This window comes from Daphnia magna, linkage group LG10 (assembly GCF_020631705.1).
Source record: "Daphnia magna isolate NIES linkage group LG10, ASM2063170v1.1, whole genome shotgun sequence".
In the NCBI taxonomy this organism is placed as follows: domain Eukaryota; kingdom Metazoa; phylum Arthropoda; class Branchiopoda; order Diplostraca; family Daphniidae; genus Daphnia; species Daphnia magna.
In genome coordinates, this window is record NC_059191.1 from 7,890,037 (window position 1) to 7,913,724 (window position 23,688).

The 23,688-nt window shown below is 38.5% G+C and overlaps 1 protein-coding gene and 3 long non-coding RNA genes across 18 annotated transcripts; 3 read left to right on the plus strand and 1 right to left on the minus strand.

Annotated features, from left to right (window-relative positions):
• The first annotated feature begins 10,402 nt into the window (after positions 1–10,402).
• Positions 10,403–16,918, plus strand: LOC116932149 (cGMP-dependent protein kinase, isozyme 2 forms cD4/T1/T3A/T3B). Of its 6 annotated transcripts, XM_032939919.2 has the most exons (15): positions 10,403–10,558; positions 10,914–11,368; positions 11,584–11,750; positions 12,036–12,149; positions 12,309–12,414; positions 12,714–12,777; positions 13,013–13,090; positions 13,154–13,248; positions 13,345–13,491; positions 13,590–13,740; positions 13,815–14,156; positions 14,233–14,489; positions 14,597–14,656; positions 14,792–14,957; positions 16,479–16,918. In XM_032939919.2, exons 2-14 carry the CDS (start codon positions 10,965–10,967, stop codon positions 14,955–14,957), a joined length of 2,151 nt encoding a protein of 716 aa, XP_032795810.2. In that variant the 5' UTR covers positions 10,403–10,558; positions 10,914–10,964; the 3' UTR covers positions 16,479–16,918. The 6 variants fall into 6 exon arrangements, with proteins under 6 accessions (XP_032795810.2, XP_032795816.2, XP_032795812.2 ...); XM_032939925.2 differs by lacking the exon at positions 16,479–16,918 and having other exon boundaries at positions 13,593–13,740; positions 14,792–15,729; XM_032939921.2 differs by lacking the exon at positions 16,479–16,918 and having other exon boundaries at positions 10,409–10,558; positions 10,917–11,368; positions 14,792–15,729.
• Positions 16,919–17,393: 475 nt separating this feature from the next.
• On the plus strand, positions 17,394–19,601 carry LOC116932248. 9 transcript variants are annotated; one of them, XR_006652154.1, is made up of 10 exons: positions 17,397–17,629; positions 17,704–17,909; positions 17,972–18,110; positions 18,175–18,297; positions 18,363–18,512; positions 18,571–18,694; positions 18,755–18,826; positions 18,890–18,976; positions 19,037–19,117; positions 19,216–19,601. It is a non-coding gene; the product is annotated as an uncharacterized LOC116932248 (long non-coding RNA). The 9 variants fall into 9 exon arrangements; XR_006652158.1 differs by having other exon boundaries at positions 17,394–17,629; positions 17,704–17,893; positions 18,363–18,694; XR_006652157.1 differs by having other exon boundaries at positions 17,395–17,629; positions 17,975–18,110; positions 18,363–18,694.
• A 654-nt stretch (positions 19,602–20,255) lies between these two features.
• Positions 20,256–22,326, minus strand: LOC116932231. 2 transcript variants are annotated; one of them, XR_006652128.1, is made up of 7 exons: positions 22,194–22,326; positions 22,047–22,132; positions 21,880–21,963; positions 21,190–21,824; positions 20,731–20,874; positions 20,598–20,669; positions 20,256–20,473 (listed from the first exon to the last, which is right to left on the minus strand). It is a non-coding gene; the product is annotated as an uncharacterized LOC116932231 (long non-coding RNA). The 2 variants fall into 2 exon arrangements; XR_006652127.1 differs by having other exon boundaries at positions 20,731–21,054.
• Positions 21,818–23,118, plus strand: LOC116932247. Its single transcript, XR_004399448.2, has 4 exons — positions 21,818–22,231; positions 22,320–22,585; positions 22,728–22,841; positions 22,923–23,118. It is a non-coding gene; the product is annotated as an uncharacterized LOC116932247 (long non-coding RNA).
• Positions 23,119–23,688: the final 570 nt, after the last annotated feature.

The following is a 23,688-nucleotide window of genomic DNA, read 5'->3' on the forward strand; positions in this document are numbered from 1 at the left end:
GAACGCAGGCGATGACGGCGCCCCCTGACTATTCGACCGTCCGGTTATTCATTACTTGTCATCTCCTGTTTTTTTGTTTTTTGGGGGGGGAGGGGGAGGTGTAAGAGACGCAAATGAAGAAGCCCCAAAAGTAAAAATATGCGGAACAATCCATCAATGACACTGGCTTTTATATTCCACTTGTCTTCTACACAGCACACACACACGGCACCAGTTGTGTGAAATAGACTTCTTATTATTTGTCAACTGTATATGGATATATATATACCTAATTACACGTATATATCTATAAAAAAACACTGTGGCCTTTTCTTTATACGTTAAGGACATTTCCCCGGCTAAATGCCACAAAACATCACCGCGTCTGTCATCTGTATATAGCGGAAGGTCATACGTTGTGAGCCTGGTGGAGGACGTGTTTGAAAATAAACAATTTCAGACAAGTAAAAGGTAAGGGGGGAGACTTGCCATTGATTTTTATCTTACGAAGCGATCTGCTTTCGAAAAACTGGCAAGCATTGTGTCTTCAGCCCGATGCGAGTATATGGAAGATGATGTTTTGCATACATAACTCTGGCGTATGCGCATGTTAATCGCCGTTTGATGCTGGTCTCATCATCTCGGAATTCGGAATTAGTTCGCTGCATAATAATTGCCGCTTCAGCGAACATTTATTTTTAATTCTCCTCAGCGTTTGGCAGATTCGAGTCGACATGACAGATATATACGGTAGTCTATACTCTTTTATCGGTACATAAAAGTATACAGATAATCTCCGTCGGTGCTCTTCGTTTAATGAGACACACCCACGAAAAACAAAAAAAATGAAGAAAACGAACGGGTTTCATTTCTTTTAGAAAAAAAGAAAAAAACTTCCAACGCGTCAATTAATATAATTACTTCCTGAAACCTTTCATCCTGCGGTTTCTTTTCCTTTTATTTCATCTTCCATCCTCCTTCTTAAAAAGAGAGGTGACTGGGTTTCTCCAACCAACATCATGCTCCCTATATATATTTTCATCTGTCGTATATACAACCTCCAGCCTCCCTGGACGCATCACACACACACACCAATTAGAATGATGAACTCTATAGATCCTCAAAGTGTTCCCCACCCGACTCTTCATCAACCTCTTTTTTGCGCCGAAATGATGAGCACAGCAGCCAGACAACAAGAGACTTTTGAAAAATTCAACTTTTCCCTCTGGTTCCCAATTGCTCACCAACTTTTTCTGCGTTTTTTCCATCAAAACTTGACGAGTGCATGTATATGTCAAAGCACTTTGTTTTTTTGTTTTTTTTTGTTCTTTTTTTCTTAATTAATGCGAAAGAAACGAAATCTAAAAAAAAAAATAAATAAAGTTTTTGATGTGGGTAAAAAAAAAATTAAAAAATGGGAAGAGGAAAGAGAAAAGATGAAGAGAAAAAAGAATAATAATAATAAAAAGAAGAAAAAAAAAACCGGCTTCTAACTTTATCGGGCCCTGGTGATCGCGGAGAACCGCAGCAGCGACGACTTCTTCTTTGCTTTGGGTCTTTCACAGCTGAACGATCACGCAATGCATGTCTTTTGAAACCCGGCAGCCAGGTTGTTTTTTTTTTCTTCTTCTTCTATCCCCTTTTCCTTCTTTTTCTCTCCTTTTCCTCGCATATATGTAGACGTATACAGTGTTCCATATATATTTATATGAAAACATATACTTATATACTTTCTTCTTCTTTGATGTCCTCACCAGAGTTTTAGCCTTGGGGGCTGATCATAATTTTAAAAAAAAACGAACTGACCAGGGACTGGTAACACCTTAAAACAAAAAAAACAAAACAAAACAACAACGTTTTGTGGTTTTTATTTTAAAAATCATCATTTGAATATAGATCTCTTTTTCATTTGCGCTTGCTGATATGCTAATATAATTAAGTCAATTGAAGCAGGTCTGTTAATTGCCATGGACCTCTCTAACACGCAGCAGAGACTCTTATATTGCACTGCCGCTTCGGTTATATGCCGTGATCAGTGAATTACAAACACGACATTCCATCGAAGCGATGAGGCGTTCGACCATCTTTTCGTGCACAGTCAACAAGGATGGCAACTATCATACAAGGAGCTGCGCATACATTACAACACGGCCAATTAAACTTATAGCGAAAAGGACGAACCGTCCGGTTTTTGTCAATGCACACAATGCCGTGATGGATATCATCGGCTTTACGGACATTGGAGAGAGCAACAGGGGGTGGGTGCGGATTGATCGCCTTGGCGGAAAAACAACATGTCCACGATGAGTGCGCTAGACACAACAGGTAATGGGCCTCCTAAAGCACACATGACAATGGCAAAAAGGAATGGATTTTGGCGGAGGCGAGGGCTTGGACTATATATACCAGGGTGTCTATATAAATATACGATCCAGCAAACTAATGGACCTGCCGCCAACGCTAATTCCACTCTCTTTCAATCTTATAGAGGTCTGTGAGTATTGTCCTCTCTTTAGATATTATTATTATTTTATTTTTTTTACCGCGCACTCGAATACCTGAGGCACATTAACAGATTATGGCGAAGAAAGAAAGGAGACGCTAGAAGATGATTTTTTTTTTAAAGAGAGAAGGGATTATGTACAGAGACCGTATCACCGCTAAATTTCTTTTTCAACTTTTGGTTTTCTTTATTTATTAATTTTATATTTTCTTGTTATTATTATTAAAAAAAAAACAGGTTTGCCATGATTGGAACTCGATTTTCTGTTCGATGCGTATTAGCTCGACGTTGTCCATCGACGTGGAATCGTAAAATGAGAACGTTTTCAATTCATGCGTTAGGCCTATGATATCCCAATCAAAGAGAATCAATGCGAGTCACGTTTATAGTCTGTCCACGATTCGAATGATCTCTCCGCTTTTCCTATTGGCTTCTCTATCGCCTTGTGGGTGTTTTCCTATAAGATCAGGTGATCGTATGGGCAGAGGACAATGGAACGAGAGTCGAAAAAAAATAAAAATAAAAGATGTCCCAATCAAAAAGGAGAAAATAAATGGCGCACCATCAATTCTCTTTTCTTTTTTTCCAATATCGTTATATTACTCAGTCTCTTCTGATGCCTCCTCATCGTCCGCACTGCCTGTTATATTTGATAGAAGGTCTCTATTCCGCTTTACGCTTTGATGAACCATTTCTATATACGACTGGTCGCTGGGGAACATTGCTGATATAAAGCCAGGGACTATATCTATATAGTCGATACATAGATATTGATATGGGTTAAGAAAAAAAGAAAAAAAAAAAAAAGGTATATATCTCTGTAATAAATACAAGAGACCGCACGTTCGGAACGTTTAGTTCGCCTCGCAAGTCACGTAGAATAAGACCCTCCCCTTTATATCAAACCGCATCCTGTTGTGTATATCTGCCCCCTCTTCTTATTTACACACATTTTATTTACCTCAAGCGTCATCCCACCTCATCCAATAAAAAAAAAAACCCTCGATTTTTCTTTTTTATTGAATTCAAATGTTAAAAAAAATAATAATACAAAGCAGATATACAGATGGAACACGATTATATATGGATACTAGGTGTGTACGATCCAAACATCCGTTGCGTCTTTTTTTTTCTTCTTCTGCGTCCCTCTTTTTCATCAAGAGCAAGGACTGTATCGTCCCGTTTTCAACAGCTCGATGACAGCTGATGGTTGGATGACAATCACCTATATACCATATAGCGTTGATATATTATCCATTCAATTCAGAAAAGCCCCAGCGCGGGGGTCGTATCAAGTTTTTTGTTGCTCCAATCTAACACGGCTGATTGGATTCGATTGAATATGTATATAAATCTATGGCCACACACGCAAAAAAAAAAAAATAATGCTGGCACTGCCTTGAGCCTTACATAATGCACTAGTCGATGGATGCGTATATATAACATCCTTGTTGGGACGAAAAAAAAGGGGGGGATAACGAAGAAGGAAAGAAGAATGTGATGCGCTTCTTCATTGACACGAACTGTCGGAGCGGAGCTGGTACGACTCAAACTCATCGGGCGTTGGTGCATTATAAAACTATCTTGAGTATATATGTATATATGCCGCATGATCCGCTTGGAATGCGATTCGTGTATAGCTCATCTGCTCCTCTATATCCTCTCGTTCTTATGGGACAGCCCCACCTTAAATGTCTGTATGCTATATTAGACGTAGAGTTTGCGGACTTGTGTATACCTATCACATTTCCCAGGTATTTTTATTTTTTATTTGTATTTTTTGTTTTGCGTGTGTTGTTTTTTTTGTTTTTTTTGTTTTTCTTCTGAAGTTTGGTAGCTTTGAATGGTTTTGAAAATTAGCCTTTTCGAGACCTATACCCAGATGGTTTACTTCTTCAGCTGTCCATCATTTTATTTATTTTTTTTTTAAAAGAGAAACAGGAGAAACCAGCCGTCAATGTCTCTTGTATCAGGTAGGAATAAAGTGAGTGAAAAAGCCGAAGAAGGAAAAAAAGGTAAAGAAAAAAAACGAAAACAAACAACAAGAATATATTTTTTAAAACGAAGAGAGAAGTGAAACAGTGATCTGTTGCTTCCCGAAGAGAATTGTCAAGCGCCCCCCTCAAGGTGTTGTTGAAATCTGCCACCGAGCAGAGAGAAAGAGACGGAGAGACGAGCTTCTGCGATGACATCAAGCGATAGCTCCCGAGAAAAAGAAAGAAAAAAAAAAAGACGAGAGGGCGAGGAGATCTTTGTCGCCTTGACAGGAAGTCTTCATATTTTTATTTGTAAATATTTTTATTTTTTTTTGTATTTTTATCTTATTTTGTATATGGTTTTCTCGTTCGTTCGTTGTTGTTGTTGTTTTCTGTTATACATATAGATACCGGCGGATTGTTTCGTTTCACGATGCAAATTGAATAATTAAGTGGCATCCCAGTTGTGATGCACTACGACGAGTGATCCTTGACATACCGGGATTCATCGATTTTCTAGTCCTCGAAAGACGAATGTCCACTATAATATAGACACGGGCTTTTTACTATCTTCTCTATCGCAAAGACGAGCTGACTGATTTTTCAATTGGGAATTACTACACCACTATACAATGTCAAACACAATATAAAACGATCCATAATTCCGTAGGCACAAAACTCATCGATATTTCTGCTGAGGACATGACAGAAAAAAACAAGAAACAAACAAAAAAAAAATGGAAACCATCAGGGGGTGGAAAACAAAAGGTGCTGGCCCGCGGGACCTACTGCTGCGATCGCTGCTGCTGCCGCGGTATATACTGCAAGAAAAAAAAATAAAGGTGCACAATGCTGGCAAAGACTATATATAATCTGATAATTGTATATATAGTCTATCTTTGCCATATAGAAAACCGTCTGATGTCCAGTCTGTCAAACCTACACATATAAACTAGCGAGTATATGTGCGCCAATGCGATACCTGTTGGCTGCCGCTCTTTATAACGGATCCGCAAACAAATCAGCCAACAAAAAGAGTTACAATCTAGCAAACAATATGTCCTGTATGGCTTTTCCCTTTGATTTGAACGTCTATTGTTATCCCATCATTGTCAACTATCTCAGATTGAAAAACGGGTTGTCTGAAAATGTTGGCGATGTTTGTATTGACGTCGCGTCTAACGAACGTCTTTGATTCCAGACGGTATATTTTCAGCCAATAAGAAAAGAAAGACGAAACTAAACCAGCAAACAAACAGTAGAAAAGAAAAGAGAGAGAGAGAGACGTGGCAAAAAGAAACAATCAGAAGAAAAAGAACCAAAACCCCGATAACAATAGGAACAAACTGAAAAGAAAGCAGAAAACAATGAAACAATGACCGGTGGAGTGACTGGACTTTGGGAGGAACTGCGGGGGTGAAACCAACTGTCACATCCCCTTTTTGATATCCGTATGCCAGCTATGGATATATATGTACTCGAGCTGCACTTCCTATTGAACAATTACACAGACATACTGTACACACACACACACTGGCGGCGAATCTATTCATATGTATATACCTATGGATACATATAAAAAGAAGAGAACAACACTATGAGAAAAATTGGGAAAGCAGCTTAAAGGGCTATAGATATCCGGGGCGCCATAGTCTTTCTCTTTTCTTTTCATTTTCATTTTCGAAAAAAACAGATGAGTCGCAGTGCCTTTCTCGTTTGACAGGCTAGCCGACTGCTGTACATCTATATCGACCTAAAAGAGAGAGAAAAAGCACTCGAATTTACAAGTTGATGTGTACTATATGCTCGGTAGTATATATATATAGGAAAGAAGTACATGACATTTCGGATTTTTTGGCCTGTATGAAAGAATTGCTAGTTCGTACACATTAGCAGGCACAAGAAGTGAAGAGTGATCATCCTCCCCCTCAACCGGAAAGAGACAAAATGGGGTGTGTGTCCGTATAGGCCTACATGGCAGATTCGGACTCGTCATTGCTGCTGTCAAACGGATTAAAAAGAAACACACAAAACGTATATACATATCTATCCTTTGACCTAAATGATAAGCGACACACACAGGCACGTATTTCGCTGAATAGGCCTCATAGAATAAATAGGAATATAAGAACGGGTATGTATATGATCAATGTGGTACATCCGACATAGAGGAAATCCCCAGTCGGCTAATTGGGAAACTATTGGCTTCAAAATAAAAAGCTTTAGCCTATACATATATGTGCTATGTCTAAAGAGAACTCAACGCCGTCGAGTGCTTTGCTCGCGTCCACTTGAAACATCTTACAAATAGGGCACCAGCAGGAACGGCACTTCTGTCGATTGAATTTTAGTCCTTTTTTTTTTCCTACCTTCTTTTCATTTTGTCGCCAGCTGTCTCGTTTCTGTCCCTCCGTTTAAAACACATGCGCATTACATTTTTGCGTTCCGAATAGCTTCCCTGAACATAATGTACACATATATATACAGTCTGTAACTTTTTCATCACGAGATTGCAGATGAAGCTTTAAAAAAAAATATCAAATAAAATACCCAATCTAAAGGACGTTTTCAGACACGACCTTATTGAAGGTTTGAAGTCAATACGTTGACCCAACCGAAGTACCGGTGAAACTCCAACCAAAAAAACAAAACAAATATCGACTCGGTGTCCATTTTCGATGTGTCCATAATCTGCCAATGGAATACCTGCTGTCGTTTTGAATTTGGCGTGATGAAGAGACCATGCGTTTCACTCCAACTTTAATGTCATAACTGGATTAACCGTCGCTTCAAAGAGCAACTGCATAACGGGCAAGGAAAGTGTGGAGACTTACCCCATTAGCCTGTACATTTTTACAAAAACATGTATAGTCTATGGCTATACATGCTACAGTTACATACCGTTCGTTCGTCCAGGAAAGACACTGACGAAGACCTGAAACAATTTCAACTCCATATCTTTCCATTTCTCTCTTTTTCTTTTCTTTCTAGGGTCTATTGGACTAATCCTGTGATGAAGTTTGCGTGTTGTCGGCAACCGACCGACAAAGCAGCCCGCCACATCTTCCATCAACTTTGGCTTCCCCTGTTTGTTGGTTTTTTGGAGGGGGCTCTATAGTCTTCCTCAAAACAAAAAATGTACACTACAACTATACATTCGAGACCATAATCGTCCGCTCGTATCAGGAACCACTGGGCACCAGTAAAGGTGTGCTCATATAAGATTATATAGAGCCTTTAACCATCTAGAAACTTAGGATGGTTTGTGTTTAACTCAGCGCCGTCCCTCGTCTAAGCCAAAGAGCCTTCGCGACAGGGGACCCCTGGATGATCGGCTACCCATCTTCGTTTGCGATTTACATATAGAGCTCGTATGGACAGCTTTTTTCCGAGGATGTCCGCATGTCTGTGTGATGTTTGTGATTTAGGCTGAAATTTCTGGACGTCGCATGACCAAGCGCCAGCACGAACATATCAGCTAACTGTTTTATTTTCAACCATTCGAGTTGAAATTATACGTCGGCGATCACGACAGGTTCGTCAGCATAACGGAGACAGAAAAATAAAATAAAAAAAAAGGTTGAAGGAGAAAAAGGAAAACAGAGGAAAGGGGTGGGTACACAGTTGGCTGAACGGAAGGAATGAAAATGAATACTATATAGTGGCGTGATAACGGGTCGAAGTCCCTATATTCCGCTAAATATGCAAATTATCACGTTTGTAATTCCCTGCTCATTCATCGTACAGACTGGAAGAATGCTTCAACGTAAGAGCTGTGTAAGATCTTTTGATAGGTCACATTAGGATTGGGAGTATAGGATGTCTTGTATGTGGCCGTCTTCAGCATATGTAAACCATCTACTTATACGGACTGAATTCGAATGATTCACGCTAGTCATCTCAAATGGGAACGCACACAACGAAAAGGACCAATCCAATATTCCATCAGACGGCTAGACCTATACTAACTTTCCCTCAAATCTAAATGTTGCACTTCCTTTCATGCTTTAACGTCTAAACAAAAGCGTTCATTAAGAAAAGTGCAGTGTTCGGCAGTGTTTAGAATCAATGTGTGTAATGTGCGGATATGGTGCTCTACGAACTGAATGGAGATGTTGTTCCTCCCATTCTGCATGGTGAAAGAAAGATTAAAAAAAAAGAAAGAAGTAAGAGACAATGAGGAACAATGCAGAGCATCACATGTGAAAATGGAAAACAAAGAGCCAATACGCGTTGACGGTGCATGTGCGTCTCTACGCATTTGATATAGTTGAAGAGGGTGTACCATGAACCTCTTGTATATACAGATGAAAAGCAGGGTGGGCCAATTGTTTATTTCTAAGAAATTGAAATGTGAAGAAGCAGGTTTCAAAAAAAGAGAGAGGGGAGTAGGCGCGCAGACGAGAAACTGTCAATGCCACTGTAACCAAGGGGAGGCCCCTGCTGCTGTCCGTGATGATTCCCATCTCTCATCTTTGTTCTTTCACCTGTTGTGACCAGTAACGAAGAAAAACTGAAAAAAAGAAGACGACCAAGACGATAGAGAAAAGATTCCGAGTCTCTTTGTGATGAAATAGCCGAGCCGCCACCGTGAAGTCTTATCTGCCCCGTCCGGCAACTTCTGTCGGAATGTTTCTCAGGTTCTCAATCATCTTCGAGTGATGGCGTTTTTCTCTTTTCTTCTTCGAGCTCTTTCCCCCTTACACGACAACCTAACTTACTCGCATCACTTGATTTTGATATCGAGCAAACCCATACATTGACACGAAGTCAGTCCAGCATTTTCTATTACAGGTCCTGTAGATTCATACGACGGGAATCCATTCACTTTAAAAGCTCACAACAACCTGTTCCCTCGCATTTTCAAGTTTTGGTACCAAAGCTCAAATGAATTGCACTGCTGCACTCCATTTTTCCATGAGTGGCATTGGTTGCTTATGATGTTGGCTCGTAAGAGTGAGATTTACATTCGGTCTAAGTACGAATCCCATTGCAAATCATAACAGCCAAATGAGAGTTTTTAAAATTTAGCTGAAGGTTCTTTTTTATTTTATCCCGCACTTTTCTAGGTCGGGAAACCATTACACTAATGTAAAGATCCATATTCTTGAAAATGTCCTGATAAATTGATAGTGGCGCAGCTAGGCGCTCTATACCGTGTTCCTTTGGGAAAGTATATGTGGCGTTTTGAAGGAATTGTTGTATTTTTTTAAAGTTTTTTAGTCTATTTTTTTAATGCTTTAAAGATGCGTCATTGAAAAGTTTTGAATCGTTGCCTCCTCATGGCCTTCTTTTAGGTAAGGCACCTAATAAAAAACCTGAGCATTACATGAATTTCTATTAAATTTTTGAACTAGCTGCCATCTAGTGGTCAAAACTGAAACAAAATGTTAAATTTGAGAAACAAACATTTTTAAAATCTGCCTAATGTTTTGTCGAAATACAAAGCCTCTTAGAACTTAAACAAACATAATTAAGTCTAATTGTCATCTATTAAACATGTAAATATAATGTAATCGTTTGGGCTAACGGGTAAACGTCGAAAGAGTAATCCAATAAAACAATGCTATTTTTCAAATCTCTTTGCAAAACAGCGGCATGATAGATTGTGTTATCGATACCATTTAGAATGAGTTAAATCAAGTGATTAACGTTTCAAACAACGCCACTCTCAGCATGTGGAAGTGGGATAAAAAGGAACCGATTTGGAGTAACTCCCTGCTTAAAAGAAATCAAATAATTATTTGATATAATTTTGAGTGTTTATAAATTCAAAGAAAACAATATGTTATTATCCATCAATTCCAAATGAGAAGCATTATACCCTGAGATGTGAGATTGTGGTCTGACATTCTTCTAAATCACAGCAGATGGGTCTCCAACTCATCATAAACAAGAAGAGATAGTTTGCGTAATGGTGTATGCAGAAAGCATAATAGTGAGTCCCATGACCTTGTTTTGCATTTTAGTGGTAGGCGTATTCGTTTTCTCGACCTTGTCGTGTGTTGCAACTGATTCTGTAGCACCTGTAGATATACGAAAGCAATTTTATTTTTCCGGTTAATCTATAACGCCTCGTGAATATGCAAGTATTTCCCGTGTATGTTTCGTAATTCTCACGATATTTCTCAATAAGGTTCGCTAACTTCTAGCCTGATAAAATTATTATCTGAAAGTTACCTACTGACCCACGTATTCTTGAGAAGACGTTTTATTCGCTAATAGCAGTGGTATTTATTAGCAGTCTCTGTGTAATTGTGTATGTATGTGTGTGCGTGCGTGCACATGTTTGTATGTATGGATGAATGAATGAACATGCATGTTCATTTGTGCATATCTGTCTGTACAAAACAGAGAAATCTCTTGTCACAGCTATAGCGGGCTACAGTGACACATGCAGTTGAAAGTAACAGGTTCGTGTTGTTAATCATATCATTATCTTTATATTTCTTTAGTAGTTGGCAAAATATAGTCTTCCCATACTTGAGGTGCCTTAAATTTGAAAAATGAAGATAGCAACATCTACAAGATACAAGCAACACAGGAGAAATACCCTGCCACGGACACAAATTAGTACCTACATAGCTATGGCAGAAACAAGAGAAGAACTGCAGGACTCCTTGCTTAAACGGGATGAGGAGATTAGAAACCTTAATTCGTTCCTGCAACTGAAGAAAAATCAGCTGCAGCAAAGAGAGGAAGAAATTCAGCAGCTAAGGTCCCACCTAGACAAGTTCCAAAGTGTACTTCCCTTTGGTGGCCAGCCGACAAACTTCACATCGGTCACGCGGACTACAACTCGTGAGCCCAGGAAGGTCAGAGCTCAAGGTATATCTGCCGAACCACAGAACTTGCAAACAACCCAAGATATCAATCACCGAAAATTTAAGGATTACCCCAAATGTCCCAGGTATATCACCATTCAATTTGCAACTTTTGGCTGTCATTATTTCTTGTTTTACATTGTGGTAAAAAAAAGTGTTGGAATACTGCTGGGTAACCGTCCTGTCATGCTTCAAAATTAGTGTGATAGGCAAGAATCTTCAGTAGAAATTCTTTTTGTTATTTGTTTGTTTTCAATCCAGTTTTCAAATAGTATTTAACGTACAATTCCTCTTATCTTAGATCGCGAGAATTGATCAAAGCGGCGATACTGAGCAATGATTTCCTCAAGAATTTGGATATGACTCAAATAAACGAGATCGTCGATTGCATGTACCCGGTGAATTATCCACGCGGCAGCATCATCATTAAAGAGGGCGACGTCGGCTCCATCATGTACGTCTTAGAAGGTGCGTAATAAAACACATAAATGCACCAAAGGCAAATCCTTTGGTAAAACTTGATCCGTAAGTTGGTAAGATGTTGATAAGGAGGAAAAACAAAAGATTTGCATCTACATTTCCTCTGTTTGCTGTTTTTCAATTTTAATTTATCCCTATTCTCTGTGCGGAGGCTGTGAGTTTCTGTTACAATAACTATCTTTAACTCTGAAAACAATGAAATGTACATTTTAAAAAATGATTTTGATCTTAATTACCAATTTTTTTTCCTCTTTGCTGTTGAATAATTCACAGAGGGCAAAGTGGAGGTGTCGAGAGAAGGAAAATATCTCAGCACGATGGAACTGGGAAAAGTTATGGGCGAGTTAGCTATCCTCTATAACTGCAAAAGAACCGCTACTATTAAAGGTACGAGAAAAACATTCTGTAAATTCGTTTTCGTACTATCAAACAAATCTCTGCTTCACATCGGATAGTTAACGATTACGCAGGTTACGTATTTTTTTTTCCATTGCTTCACTCAAATATTGAAACGTTTCACATTTCTCCTATTATCACAAACTTAAGCGGCCAACGACAGCAAGCTGTGGGCAATCGAACGTCAAGTTTTCCAAACGATCATGATGCGTACTGGCCTGATTCGACAAGCCGAGTATACCGTCTTCCTTAAAAGGTAAAAATGCAAATGCTTTAGCACCATTTGCTTCTTTTCTTCTTTTAGTTTTTCAAATTTTTTGCCATCTTCACGATGAAATAACTTGAAAACGATCCTACAATTTGTTTCAGTTCTCTGTCACACTACTTTTTCCGAATTTAGCCATTTATAATTTGCCCTGTCTCGTGTCAGAGCTTGATTATTCATTCCTAGGAATCGTGATTAGTACAAAGTATTCCTTGTTAATGTAGTAAATTTAATTTGTTGTATACAACATAATTTTGAATTCTTATTTTCCTGCCGTTTTCCCTTTATAGTGTGCCAACATTTAAAAATCTTCAGGAAGAGAAGCTCCTCAAGATCGCCGACGCACTTGAAGAGGTATGCAATCGTACAGTATCTAAATTTATTTACGTTTTAAATCCATTCAATGTACGTAGGTAGAAAAAAGATTAAAAAAAAATTCATTTAGCGTTGTTGTGGCTCTCTTGCTTGTTATGGCCTCGACGAAATTTAGTATGCTTTAGTAGAGCGAAGCTATGGTTTTTTTTTTTTCCTTTCTTTTTTACCGCACTTTGCTCTTCATAGTTGCTCTATGTTTTTTTGTTTTCAAAAGTGTTCCTACAAGCAAGGAATCTACATCATTCGTCAAGGAGCACCAGGTGACACCTTTTACATTATCCGCAAAGGGCAAGTGAGTGTGTTAACCGATCAACCAGTTAGTACCGTTTGACTTGTTTGTTTTTGTTTGCGTTAGGTTAAAGTCACCATTAAGGATCGCGTCACATCCCAAGAAGTCTACATTCGTTCGCTGAAACGAGGAGATTTCTTCGGGGAAAAGGCCCTCCAAGGGTAATAGTAATATACGTCTGATCTGCGTTCTTTTGTTACTAATCATCACTTTTATTTTCCCTGATTTCCCGATTCGCTTTCATTTGGACTTTGCAGCGAAGATGTACGAACGGCCAATATTATTGCTGACGATCCCGATGGTGTGAGCTGTTTGGTGATTGACCGGGATACGTTTAATCAATTCATCAATGGACTGGAAGAGGTCCGCACTAAATACATCGACAATGCAAATATCAGTCGCAAGTGGGTTTCGGGGAGGACGTTGATCTGTTTGGATCAAATTAATTACTCAGATTAAGTTCCTTATTGTTTTTTTGTTTTGTTTTTTTGCCTTAAAATAGCAGGATTTATGACGCCTTTGCTCATGTTCAGTTGAGCGACCTCCGCGTCATAACCACTCTTGGAGTAGGAGGATTTGGTCGTGTTGAGCTAGTTCACATCAGCAACGACACGTCTCAATCGTACGCCCTTAAACAATTGAAGAAAAATCAGGTAAAGAAAAAATAAATTACGGGAAACATGGTATCGAATCTCTACCCACCCTTCCTGCTCCCAATATTGTCTAGATTGTAGAGACACGGCAGCAGCAACACATAATCTCGGAGAAACATATTATGGAGGAGACTAATTGCGATTTTGTCATCAAATTGTATAAAACTTTCAAAGATCGTAAGTATTTGTATATGCTGATGGAGGTATGTCTTGGCGGAGAGCTGTGGACCATCTTACGCGATCGTGGGTTCTTTGACGAAATGACCACCCGCTTCTACACGGCCTGCGTCATCGAGGCCTTTGACTACCTACATAGCCGCAATATCATTTATCGTGATCTAAAACCCGAAAACCTGTTGCTCGATAAGCATGGCTACGTCAAACTGGTTGATTTTGGTTTCGCCAAAAAATTGCAGGTTCGCATTTTACCCGCGTTTCTTTTGTATTAGTTTGTTAACATTTAATAATGTAATCTTAACTTTGACGGACCAGGCCGGGCGGAAAACGTGGACGTTCTGCGGTACTCCTGAATACGTGGCTCCTGAAGTAATTTTGAACAAAGGACATGATGTCAGCGCCGACTACTGGTCTCTGGGAGTGTTGATATTCGAGTTTTTGTCGGGCACGCCACCTTTCAGTGGTTCAGATCCCATGAAAACATACAACGTCATCATTAAAGGCATTGACGCTGTCGACTTTCCACGCATCATCAAACGCAACGCAACTGCGCTCATTAAAAAGCTCTGTCGGTATGTTAATGCAATAACTCTCTCACGAAAGTCGCACTCTGCCAGGATTGTAACACCGGCTCTCCTGGGTTCTATACTTCTTTCGTCTAAATGTATTTCTCTTGTAGTGATAATCCGGCCGAAAGATTGGGCTACCAAAAGGGTGAACGTGACATTGAAAAGCACAAGTACGTGATGGAATTTCAGTGTCAAAATTATTACTATTTTTATGTTATCACTCCCGATTTCGTTGGGAAAATAACGACGATGTCTAAAATTCATGCTCAATCACGCTTGTTTTTTTTCGTTTTTTCCACTTGTAGGTGGTTTGATGGTTTCAATTGGGAGGGGCTGCGTACACGCACAAAGGCTCCTCCAATCGTCCCACAGATCCGCAGTACAATGGACACCTCCAATTTTGATGAATACCCGCCTGACATGGACGTCTTACCCCCTGACGATATGAGCGGCTGGGATTTCGACTTTTAGGTCAGTTAAGTTTTGTCATCTCCGTACGTTTCCCAAGTGTTTATACACACCACACATACACACACATGTACACACGCCTCTCCCAGTCATTCTTCCGTCGCCCCCAACTTTTATTTCACAGTTTTCGTGCGTTGCCATCCCCTACTCTCCTTGCGTTTTTGCGAAACTAACCCTCGGACCTAATCAACAGCGGTTGATGAGTTTTATTTCGGTTTATTCCAAAGATAATGACAGGTTTTTACTGAGGGGTGTTTGTTTTCTACTCCCTAATTAGCTGGTTTTATTTTAATAATTTTTATTTTGCATCCGAGCAACGCCCAAATATTACTAAAACAGATGCAACATCAGCACACCTGTGCAGTTAAAAAAAATACCATGCAAATAATAAAAATATATGGATTCTTTCGTTGTGTTTAAACAAAAAAAATTACATGTTCGTCGTCATTTTGGGGAATTAGTGACCGTTGTCGCTGCAATTGACTAAAAAAAACAGTTTTAACTTTCAAAATTTACCAAATAATACAAAATACAGAAGAATCCTTATTTCTAGTTTTATGTACCAAAAGAAAGCAGCAAAAACCGTTGACGGTACCTTCGAATAATATTCCCTGTTTTTATTTTCGTCCTTATCCTTATTTTATGTTCTTTATTATTTCCGTCTCTTTGCTTTCGTACTGTAAATTGTTCGTGAGTATTTTTTACTGTAGTACCTGATGTAATCTTGTACTTTTCTTTCCTTTGCTTGTGCGTGTGCTGTGTATGTATCCTACAACATTCATTTTATTTTACTTTTTAGTCAGAGAATAGAAGTGGATTAAACTTTTCATTAAATTAGCCATCATTTGTCGGAGCAAGAATCGCAAAGGAACGCCGAATTACCACATTACAGGTTAGGACTATAAGGATGTCTGGATAGTAAGTCCAAATCAAATCAGGCCAATCTCTAGAATTAATTTAATGATGGATTGGTTTGCGCCTTTCTAACGGCTATTGGCAGGACGGCTAACAAAACAATAATTTTCTATAGAGGTTTTTCCATTTGGTTCGTGTAAGAAAAAGTGGCGCTAAACTTGCTGCAGACTTTGCTTGATCCAACATATAGACACAACTGTGTCTAATCTGTGTCAATCCAATAGACACAGTTGTGTCTATATGTTGGATCAAGCAAAGTCTGCAGCAATTTCGGCTATCCCCCGCCATGGTTTTCCCTCGACTACGACTTACACGAACCAAATGGAAAAACCTCTATATCGTTTATGCGGAAAAATGACGTGTATCTGAATGAAAAGAGACGTAAAAACATCAGCGAATTTCACGACACTTCATAAAGTTCCAATTCTCGATAAGTAGGCTAAGTGTTGCTGGTTGCGAAATCGTATTGTTCTCTAGCACACGTACTGTTATTTAGAAGATATTGGTAGAGAAATTCACGTTTCTACCGTTTAAAGATTATCCAAATAAGAATTGTCAAGTAATAAAAAAAAATATTTACGGTTTGTCACATGTTTTCTTTATCACTAGATGGCAGGGTAATGAAGACTATATATTCAAAGGCCGTGAGCTTGATTCCGCGCCATTTGCAAATTTCTCGTCACACTGGAAAAGCAATGCCAAAAGAAAAACGAGCGAACAGGTAATTAGGAAAACTAGGAGCCCTCACTCCGTTCGCGAAGTTCCCGATAGGGTTCGGCCCTGGTTGCTATTAATCGTGGCAACCACCTCCTGATTAGATTCGACGGCTCCCGGTGTTAGCGAAGTTTTCGATAGCATTTGTGAAAAAAGAATCACACAGTATAATTAAAATAGACCGCTAACTTCGATTAAATTATTAGTTTTCTTGTTAAATAGACCGATTTTAAAATAATAAAAAAGGCGGTTAGTGCCCGTATTTTATATTTTGATTTTTAAGTTTAGTTAACAAATGTATAATGCCAATTGAAAAATAAATTCGATTTCCATGATAAGCACTCAATTCTGGATTGAAATCGTGTGGTTATAACTAAATCTAAAATTTCGAAAAAATGAAAAAGTGGAGAGGCCTTCTCACTTTCGTCAAAATCTGCAAAAATTGACATTTCTTAGAATTCAATAAAAACTCACGCGTTATACTCAAAATTAAACGCTGATTCCGGCTACATATTACAAAAAAAAAAAACGAAAACAAAGTGCTGCCCTTTTCGAAACTTAGTTTTTGGGTTTTTCTGATTCCAAGTGTTTGCGACTCTGATTCCGTTTTATCCCAAAATCGATTTTTTGAGTGGAAAACTAATATGTTATTCGAAATAAGCTTTTAATTTTGGTTGTAATAGGTTAAGTTTTACTGAAATCCAAGTCAAAATTCTAAGCCGATTTTTTGTACAAAAAGTCGGTCTTAAAATTTCGGGCTTAATTAATCAAGTAAAACTAGATATCTTATCAATAGATGGCTACACTGTTTAGTCGATCCTCGATCGTCTGCAGTAGAAATTCATCAGATGTAGCCTAGTTGTTAGAAATTCCAGACGTGTTCAGCGGGTAGCTAATAAATGTTCAGTGCGTTCCGTTTTAAACATTCTTTTGGCTACTCGTTAATACGCTGAAATTTTTCATTTTTTCAAACCAACCTGAGGGACACTTTTTCACGACACACACGATTGTTTGAAAGTTGATTTTTCACTAGACTTCATTTGAATGTACAGTACAGTATATTTGCATGTTATTTCTTTCAGTTTTTATATGCTGTCAGGCAATGTTTTCATATCTTTAGGTGCAGTTCCTATCCTCAACCCTACAGTGTGCACAAATAGGCAATGGAAAAAATCTGCTCATTGTGCTGATCTGTGGAATTTTTAGCTGTGGACTTTCTTTAGATGACTCTTGTATCGTAACTATTTTCCTCTTCTTGGAACAAGGAACATAAGAGTTCTTGATGCTAACTAAGTGTTATTGGAAAGATTGTAAAAAGATGTTAAGGTATTTGACAAATGTGTAATCATGTTAATAAAGTGTATTTTTTTTTTGTATTCTTAAATTAGCAGGAAATGCCTAAAGTCCTACGAGCTACGAAAGTTTTACCTACAAATGTTTAGCGTTTCGTGCTGCAACTAGTAGTTGATATTCAAGGATGTTATGCCTAAAATTGGAATTCAGCTATCCGAGATTAGCAACATTCAAGTACTTAAAAGCAAGTATTGTACTTATTTCAACATTCAAAGTAAAATATAATTCTGGATGCTAGACGGAAACTCTAGATGGCGTTGATGTGCGTCTATGATGAAGATTATGAGTGACAAGTTAAATGGGTGTTTGTTACGTTACCCTGTTATGTGTTTCAAAGGATTTTTGCGTCAAAAAATATACGGTATGTTGTTATTTATTCAGTATTGCTACGTTAGGTATGTATTGAAAAGGAAACCCTTGAAATAGATTGCTTTTTGTAAGTGGTGGTGTTGCGCGTTGTCAACTATGCCAGCTGCTGGACCAGTAGCCTGCTGTCCTGCTATCAATGTACCACAAGAGATCCTGACACTTTAAGAAGGCAACTATTGCTTACATGAAGATCACCATCCAGTTCAAGTACTGTTAATGGACCTCAAGCCATTGGTTTAAGCTTAGTGATGTGTTCTCTCACCAGTCAACGACAGAGTCTTCATCTACTTTGTGTTGCTAACCATCAGCCCTCAGCATCCCAGGTATCCAGATTTCCAAGTTTCTCTGATTAGTTAACCATCATCCATACCCTTCAGCTCTTCATTGTGGTATTTCAAAAAATTACTTATCTTCCACTACACACATCTGTAATAATTTTCTCTACACAGGCTTCTCTTCCTCTCATCTTAGTCTGCTGAATGCCAACATTGAATAATGTTCATCATCATTGCCTTTCCATGGTATTTTAGTTTGGTGGATTATCTGGATTTCTCATCTTTAATAAATCTTTGTTGTGTAAACAGAAAATCTTCATTGTTAATCCTGCTGTTCTTCTCACCGTTACTTAGCCAGCTCACATGGATAGGCTTTAACAACATCTCCATTTTTTGGTATTTTAAGTTTCTACGTTATGGAGCATTGTTGTGTTGCAAGAAAAACTTCTGTGATAGGACTGCAAATATTCATTTTCCTTCGGTACAACACTGCCTTTTTGACAATTTTGGTAGTTTCGCCCCCAGTGGACCAAACGCGTAAGTTCTTTGTCTTTTTCATCGTTTTATCAGACAAATTCCATTTTCCGCTGAAAATCACTTACATTTTTTTCCCCCTCATTTAATAATCTATTTAGAACTACATTTTCTTCGTCTTCCTGTCGTTGTTGTCTACGACTTACCCTCATCGCTGTCTTCGTTGACGTCTTCGCCTTCATCTCCGTCTCATCGTCTTGGTCGTCTTCGCCTTCATCTCCGTCTCGTCGTCTTCGCCGTCTTTGTCTCGTCGTCTTCGCCGTCTTTGTCTCGTCGTCTTCGCCGTCTTTGTCTGCGCCATCACCTTGTCACCGGCTTCTCCTTCGCCCTTCACGAGGGAATTCACCGTGGATCGTCGCTCTGGTATTGTTTTATTTTGCATTGTAATTGTTAAGTTAACCCGTTGGCTGCCACCCCGTTTGCGTCCCATTTTTGTTGTAGCTTGTAGGGACCGGCCGCAATGGCCTTCGCCGCAAGGCGCCTTAGGCAATGCACCAGTAGGGACTTCTCTTTGTCGATGCGGTGGCGGATTCCTGAGGGTGTGCATTCCCTGTAACGGATTCCGTCACCATGTCAGCCCGGACTTGTCTTCGGACAAGTCCCACCTTGTTCGCGATCCTTATGACGTGATGCGTAGTAACTGTAGTTTAAGCAACCTACGGGTTGCGTGGCCTGGCAGCCAACGGGTTAATTTAGTTAAGTGTATGTATGTTTGTGTATATAATTGTATCTATATTTATTCTGTTATGTAAAATAGTGGTGGAATTGTTGGGAGGAGGTGGGACAATAAAAACAATTAAAATTTTGATCTATTTTTTCTGTTCATTTCATTTCACCTTAGTTCACTTTATCCAAAAAATATAAACTTACATTATTTGTTTTCCCAACTTATTACAATTTAAGCCCAGCCATCTCAAGAATACTTATTTCAATAGATTTCAGTTGGTAAATCACCAGTGAATAAATTTTTTTCCTTCATCCATTTCACTGTCAAATGCCATCACTTGGCAAAAAAAAAGAAAAGGAAAAAATAACTTACACGATACAACTTCACATGGTGGCATCACAAAAGGATTTAACCATTAATTTCTTTAATCCTTTTTTTTCATTAAACGAGGTAATTATTCAACAAACACAAGAATGATACTGGATATGTTTTATTAACACTGACAACATAACATTGGTGGCATTCCATTCTGTCACCAAATTACTCCAACGCCAATGCAACACCTCAGGTACCTTGAGGGTCTCTGCAAATTAAAACTGTTAATAACTTTTTAAAAAAACCAAGGCCTGGATTGAACCACGTCACTGAATGATTCTTTAGCCACCACAGTACATTAGGTACATCCCGAAGACCTGAAAGCACAAATACAAAAACTTAAACTATAAACAATATATTCTAACATCACCTGATTACCAAGAATCGAAGAGATTTAGATAGGAAAATAGAATATAAAGAACTTCTTTTCTTACGTATCACCTTTGGTACAAAATGGGTGTATTAGACTAACGGAGATGAAAAACGTGCTAGCAAAACCAAACCATACTCCTCCTATAAAAATTTAAAACATAAGTGTCACGAGGTTTTTTTACATGAATTTTTGCCATAATACCTTGAACAACTCTGCATTGATCGAATTCACAAGACGCAGCTCAAAACACACGGAATCGGAGGTGAAATTTCAAGAACAGATACGTTCGTTTGAGCATCCATCTTCAGTCCGAAGCCACGCGAAATGAAACAGCTGACGGGACAGCTGACATATCCATACAAATTCTACGAAGTTAGTTATTTATCCCCTAGATGTCTTGAAAATATCAAGGCGCCACCCTCTTTTAACCAAACTTGAAACCCTCCCACTTTTCCATAAGCGAAGTAAAACCCGACTTTTTTTTTTTTTTAATAACTCATACTGTTTCTTCCAAGTCGAATTAAACTAAATTTTCGATATTGTCGTTGAATTTTGAATACAAATCATGTAATTTTATAGAAATATACACATAATTGAAAAAACAAAGTAAAAGTCAGGCTTATTTTCCTAACTGACAATAATTACTTTTACTGATAATACCTGATAAGTAATTACTGATTTGAAGACACTTGACTCAGGTAAATTGTTGCTGATTCTCTAGCTTTTATTCAGATTCTGACACAACTTATAATGGCGTCTGCTCTACCTTGTTGAACAATTGCGAAGAAGGAACATTAACCGAGATCGGCCACCAAGAAGACGCTGAACACAGCACCCCTGGCGGCCTTACACATACTATAAATCAAAAATAGTGGGCTTGCGAACTAGTCGGCCCGACCTAGTTAATTGTCCGTCAGGTGGCGGGTCGTGATCCGCAACACGTAGTCTGGTGCACGTGGTGTTGGGTGCTGGAGCACAGCTGGCAAGGGAATCTCTGGATGAATTTGTTCTCTTGGCGTTGGCTCACGAGTCGGTAATCCTCTCAGGAAGTTTAGGTATCTTGCATAATCAGCGTTCACTCTGATGTTGGTGATGGCAACAGCTTCATCACGGGGAAGATACTTGATTGCAATGCTATAGAAACCTTCTTCGTAGGCACCTAGTTTTGCATCAATTGTTACACCGTGGGGCAATGGCCTGTATTCAGGTTCTACAGGTTCGGTGAGACTTGGGCCAAATTCACCAAATTTGATGCGAGCATGATATACCCCAAGTCTTCTGATTCTGTTGAGATACTGTTTGCAGAAGGATTAACACACTAACTTAGAACTATCTTGTAACTTAGATTACATTGATACGCTGAGATGCTTCATGACTAATTGGAGTTCTTCTCGGGTACATCCCCGGAGTGGCTGAATTCAGCTTTTAGACTAACTTCTTTCAAAAAGGGAGTGATAGTTAGGACGACAATACTTAAATAAGTGTAAATTATCAAGTATATTAAAACTAATGCTTACGCAAAGTGCTCAACACTCTTTCTTTGACACGACTGTAGCGTGGCTTGACCTATTAGCAGTGTTACTTAATCGAGTTGTACAGAATTCTGTTTAAAAACTAGTTAGTTTCGAAGGACCATTGACAATAATTACTTTTACTGATAATACCTGATAAGTAACTACTGATTTGAAGACACTTGACTCAGGTAAATTGTTGCTGATTCTCTAGCTTTTATTCAGATTCTGACACAACTTATAATGGCGTCTGCTCTACCTTGTTGAACAATTGCGAAGAAGGAACATTAACCGAGATCGGCCACCAAGAAGACGCTGAACACAGCACCCCTGGCGGCCTTACACATACTATAAATCAAAAATAGTGGGCTTGCGAACTAGTCGGCCCGACCTAGTTAATTGTCCGTCAGCTGGCGGGTCGTGATCAGCAACACTAACAGAATTTCCACTAGATGGCGGTGACTGTGAAAAAAACTGGAATAATTCGTCTGCTTGAGAATAGAGAAATAGTTAATCTGCTTTAGAAGTCGCGTTGACGTAAGCACGTAAGTGAGAATTATTAAAAGGAAATTGGTTTTTATAATTTAAATGGCAGTAAGAAAGCAAAATAAATGTTTCTGCTACCGATATGACAAGGTACAAGTCAAATGTTTTACTATTCTGATCTTCTGAATCCTCATTCTGCAGGTCTTGCGTTTATTGACTAATGTTTCAAAATGTTGGTAGTGAAACAAAACTTTGTTTTGGCTTGATGAGAAACCAAGATCCTTTTCTCAAATGGAAAAAGACTCTACTGGACAGGTACATGTCTACTAAAAACATGAAGTTCTCATGTGATTGATTATAGTTTTTTTTTTTTTAATCTTAATACATGTTTCCCAGATGTAATCTGCATGAAAGAGATTGCACTTGTAAAATTTTCTGAACCTTATCCTTGAAAAAACTCTTCATTAGGCTCTAGTAGTTATATCATAGTTGTCTTGTGGCTACCAATAGCGGCCATGCCATGTTTGACAGCATCTAGTTGTATTTGTAGTCTGTGAAAAGAAAATTAATACAGGCATTATGAAACAACAAATTGCAAACCTGTTTATCCTTGAATTTAATATTAGGGGTGATTAATTGAATATAGTTAGATTAGTAGTTGAGTTGCAGTTGATAAATTTGATTCCACTTTTTGTTCTTACTTTTGGTTGATATATACCATTTTCATGTGTAGTTTAGTAAAGTAAAATGGCTGCTCTTCACATGCCACTCAAACAGTCTGCAAAGGGAACGATATTGCATCCAGTTACCTAGGAAGTTTCCATTTAACAATATAATTTTAAGTGTTTATAGCCTATGTCTATTTACACCTAAATGTACAAATACCTCAAATGACTAAGCGAAACAGTGAGTATATTAATGTGACTCACGGCTCTGTGGTTGAGCATCGGCAATGCATGCTGAGTAGTAAAGGTTCGATTCCTTACAGAGTCTAGTTGAAACAATATATGAATATTCAGATAATAATCGAACGTCATTACAGCACTTTCAAACAGTATACATATGAATAAGACTAGTGAACATCAAGTTAAGATTTAAATGAAAGTAAATCCCAAATGACTTTGTCTGTGAACGGTAAACTTGTAAAACTACACCTAAGAAC

Excerpts from the sequence above, each read along its gene's own strand:
- LOC116932149 (XM_032939919.2), top strand. The coding sequence starts at position 10,965 with ATGAAGATAGCAACATCTACAAGATACAAGCAACACAGGAGAAATACC. Across the intron at positions 11,751-12,035 it reads CATCATGTACGTCTTAGAAG|AGGGCAAAGTGGAGGTGTCG; the intron begins GTGCGTAATAAA and ends AATAATTCACAG. Across the intron at positions 12,778-13,012 it reads TCGCCGACGCACTTGAAGAG|TGTTCCTACAAGCAAGGAAT; the intron begins GTATGCAATCGT and ends TGTTTTCAAAAG.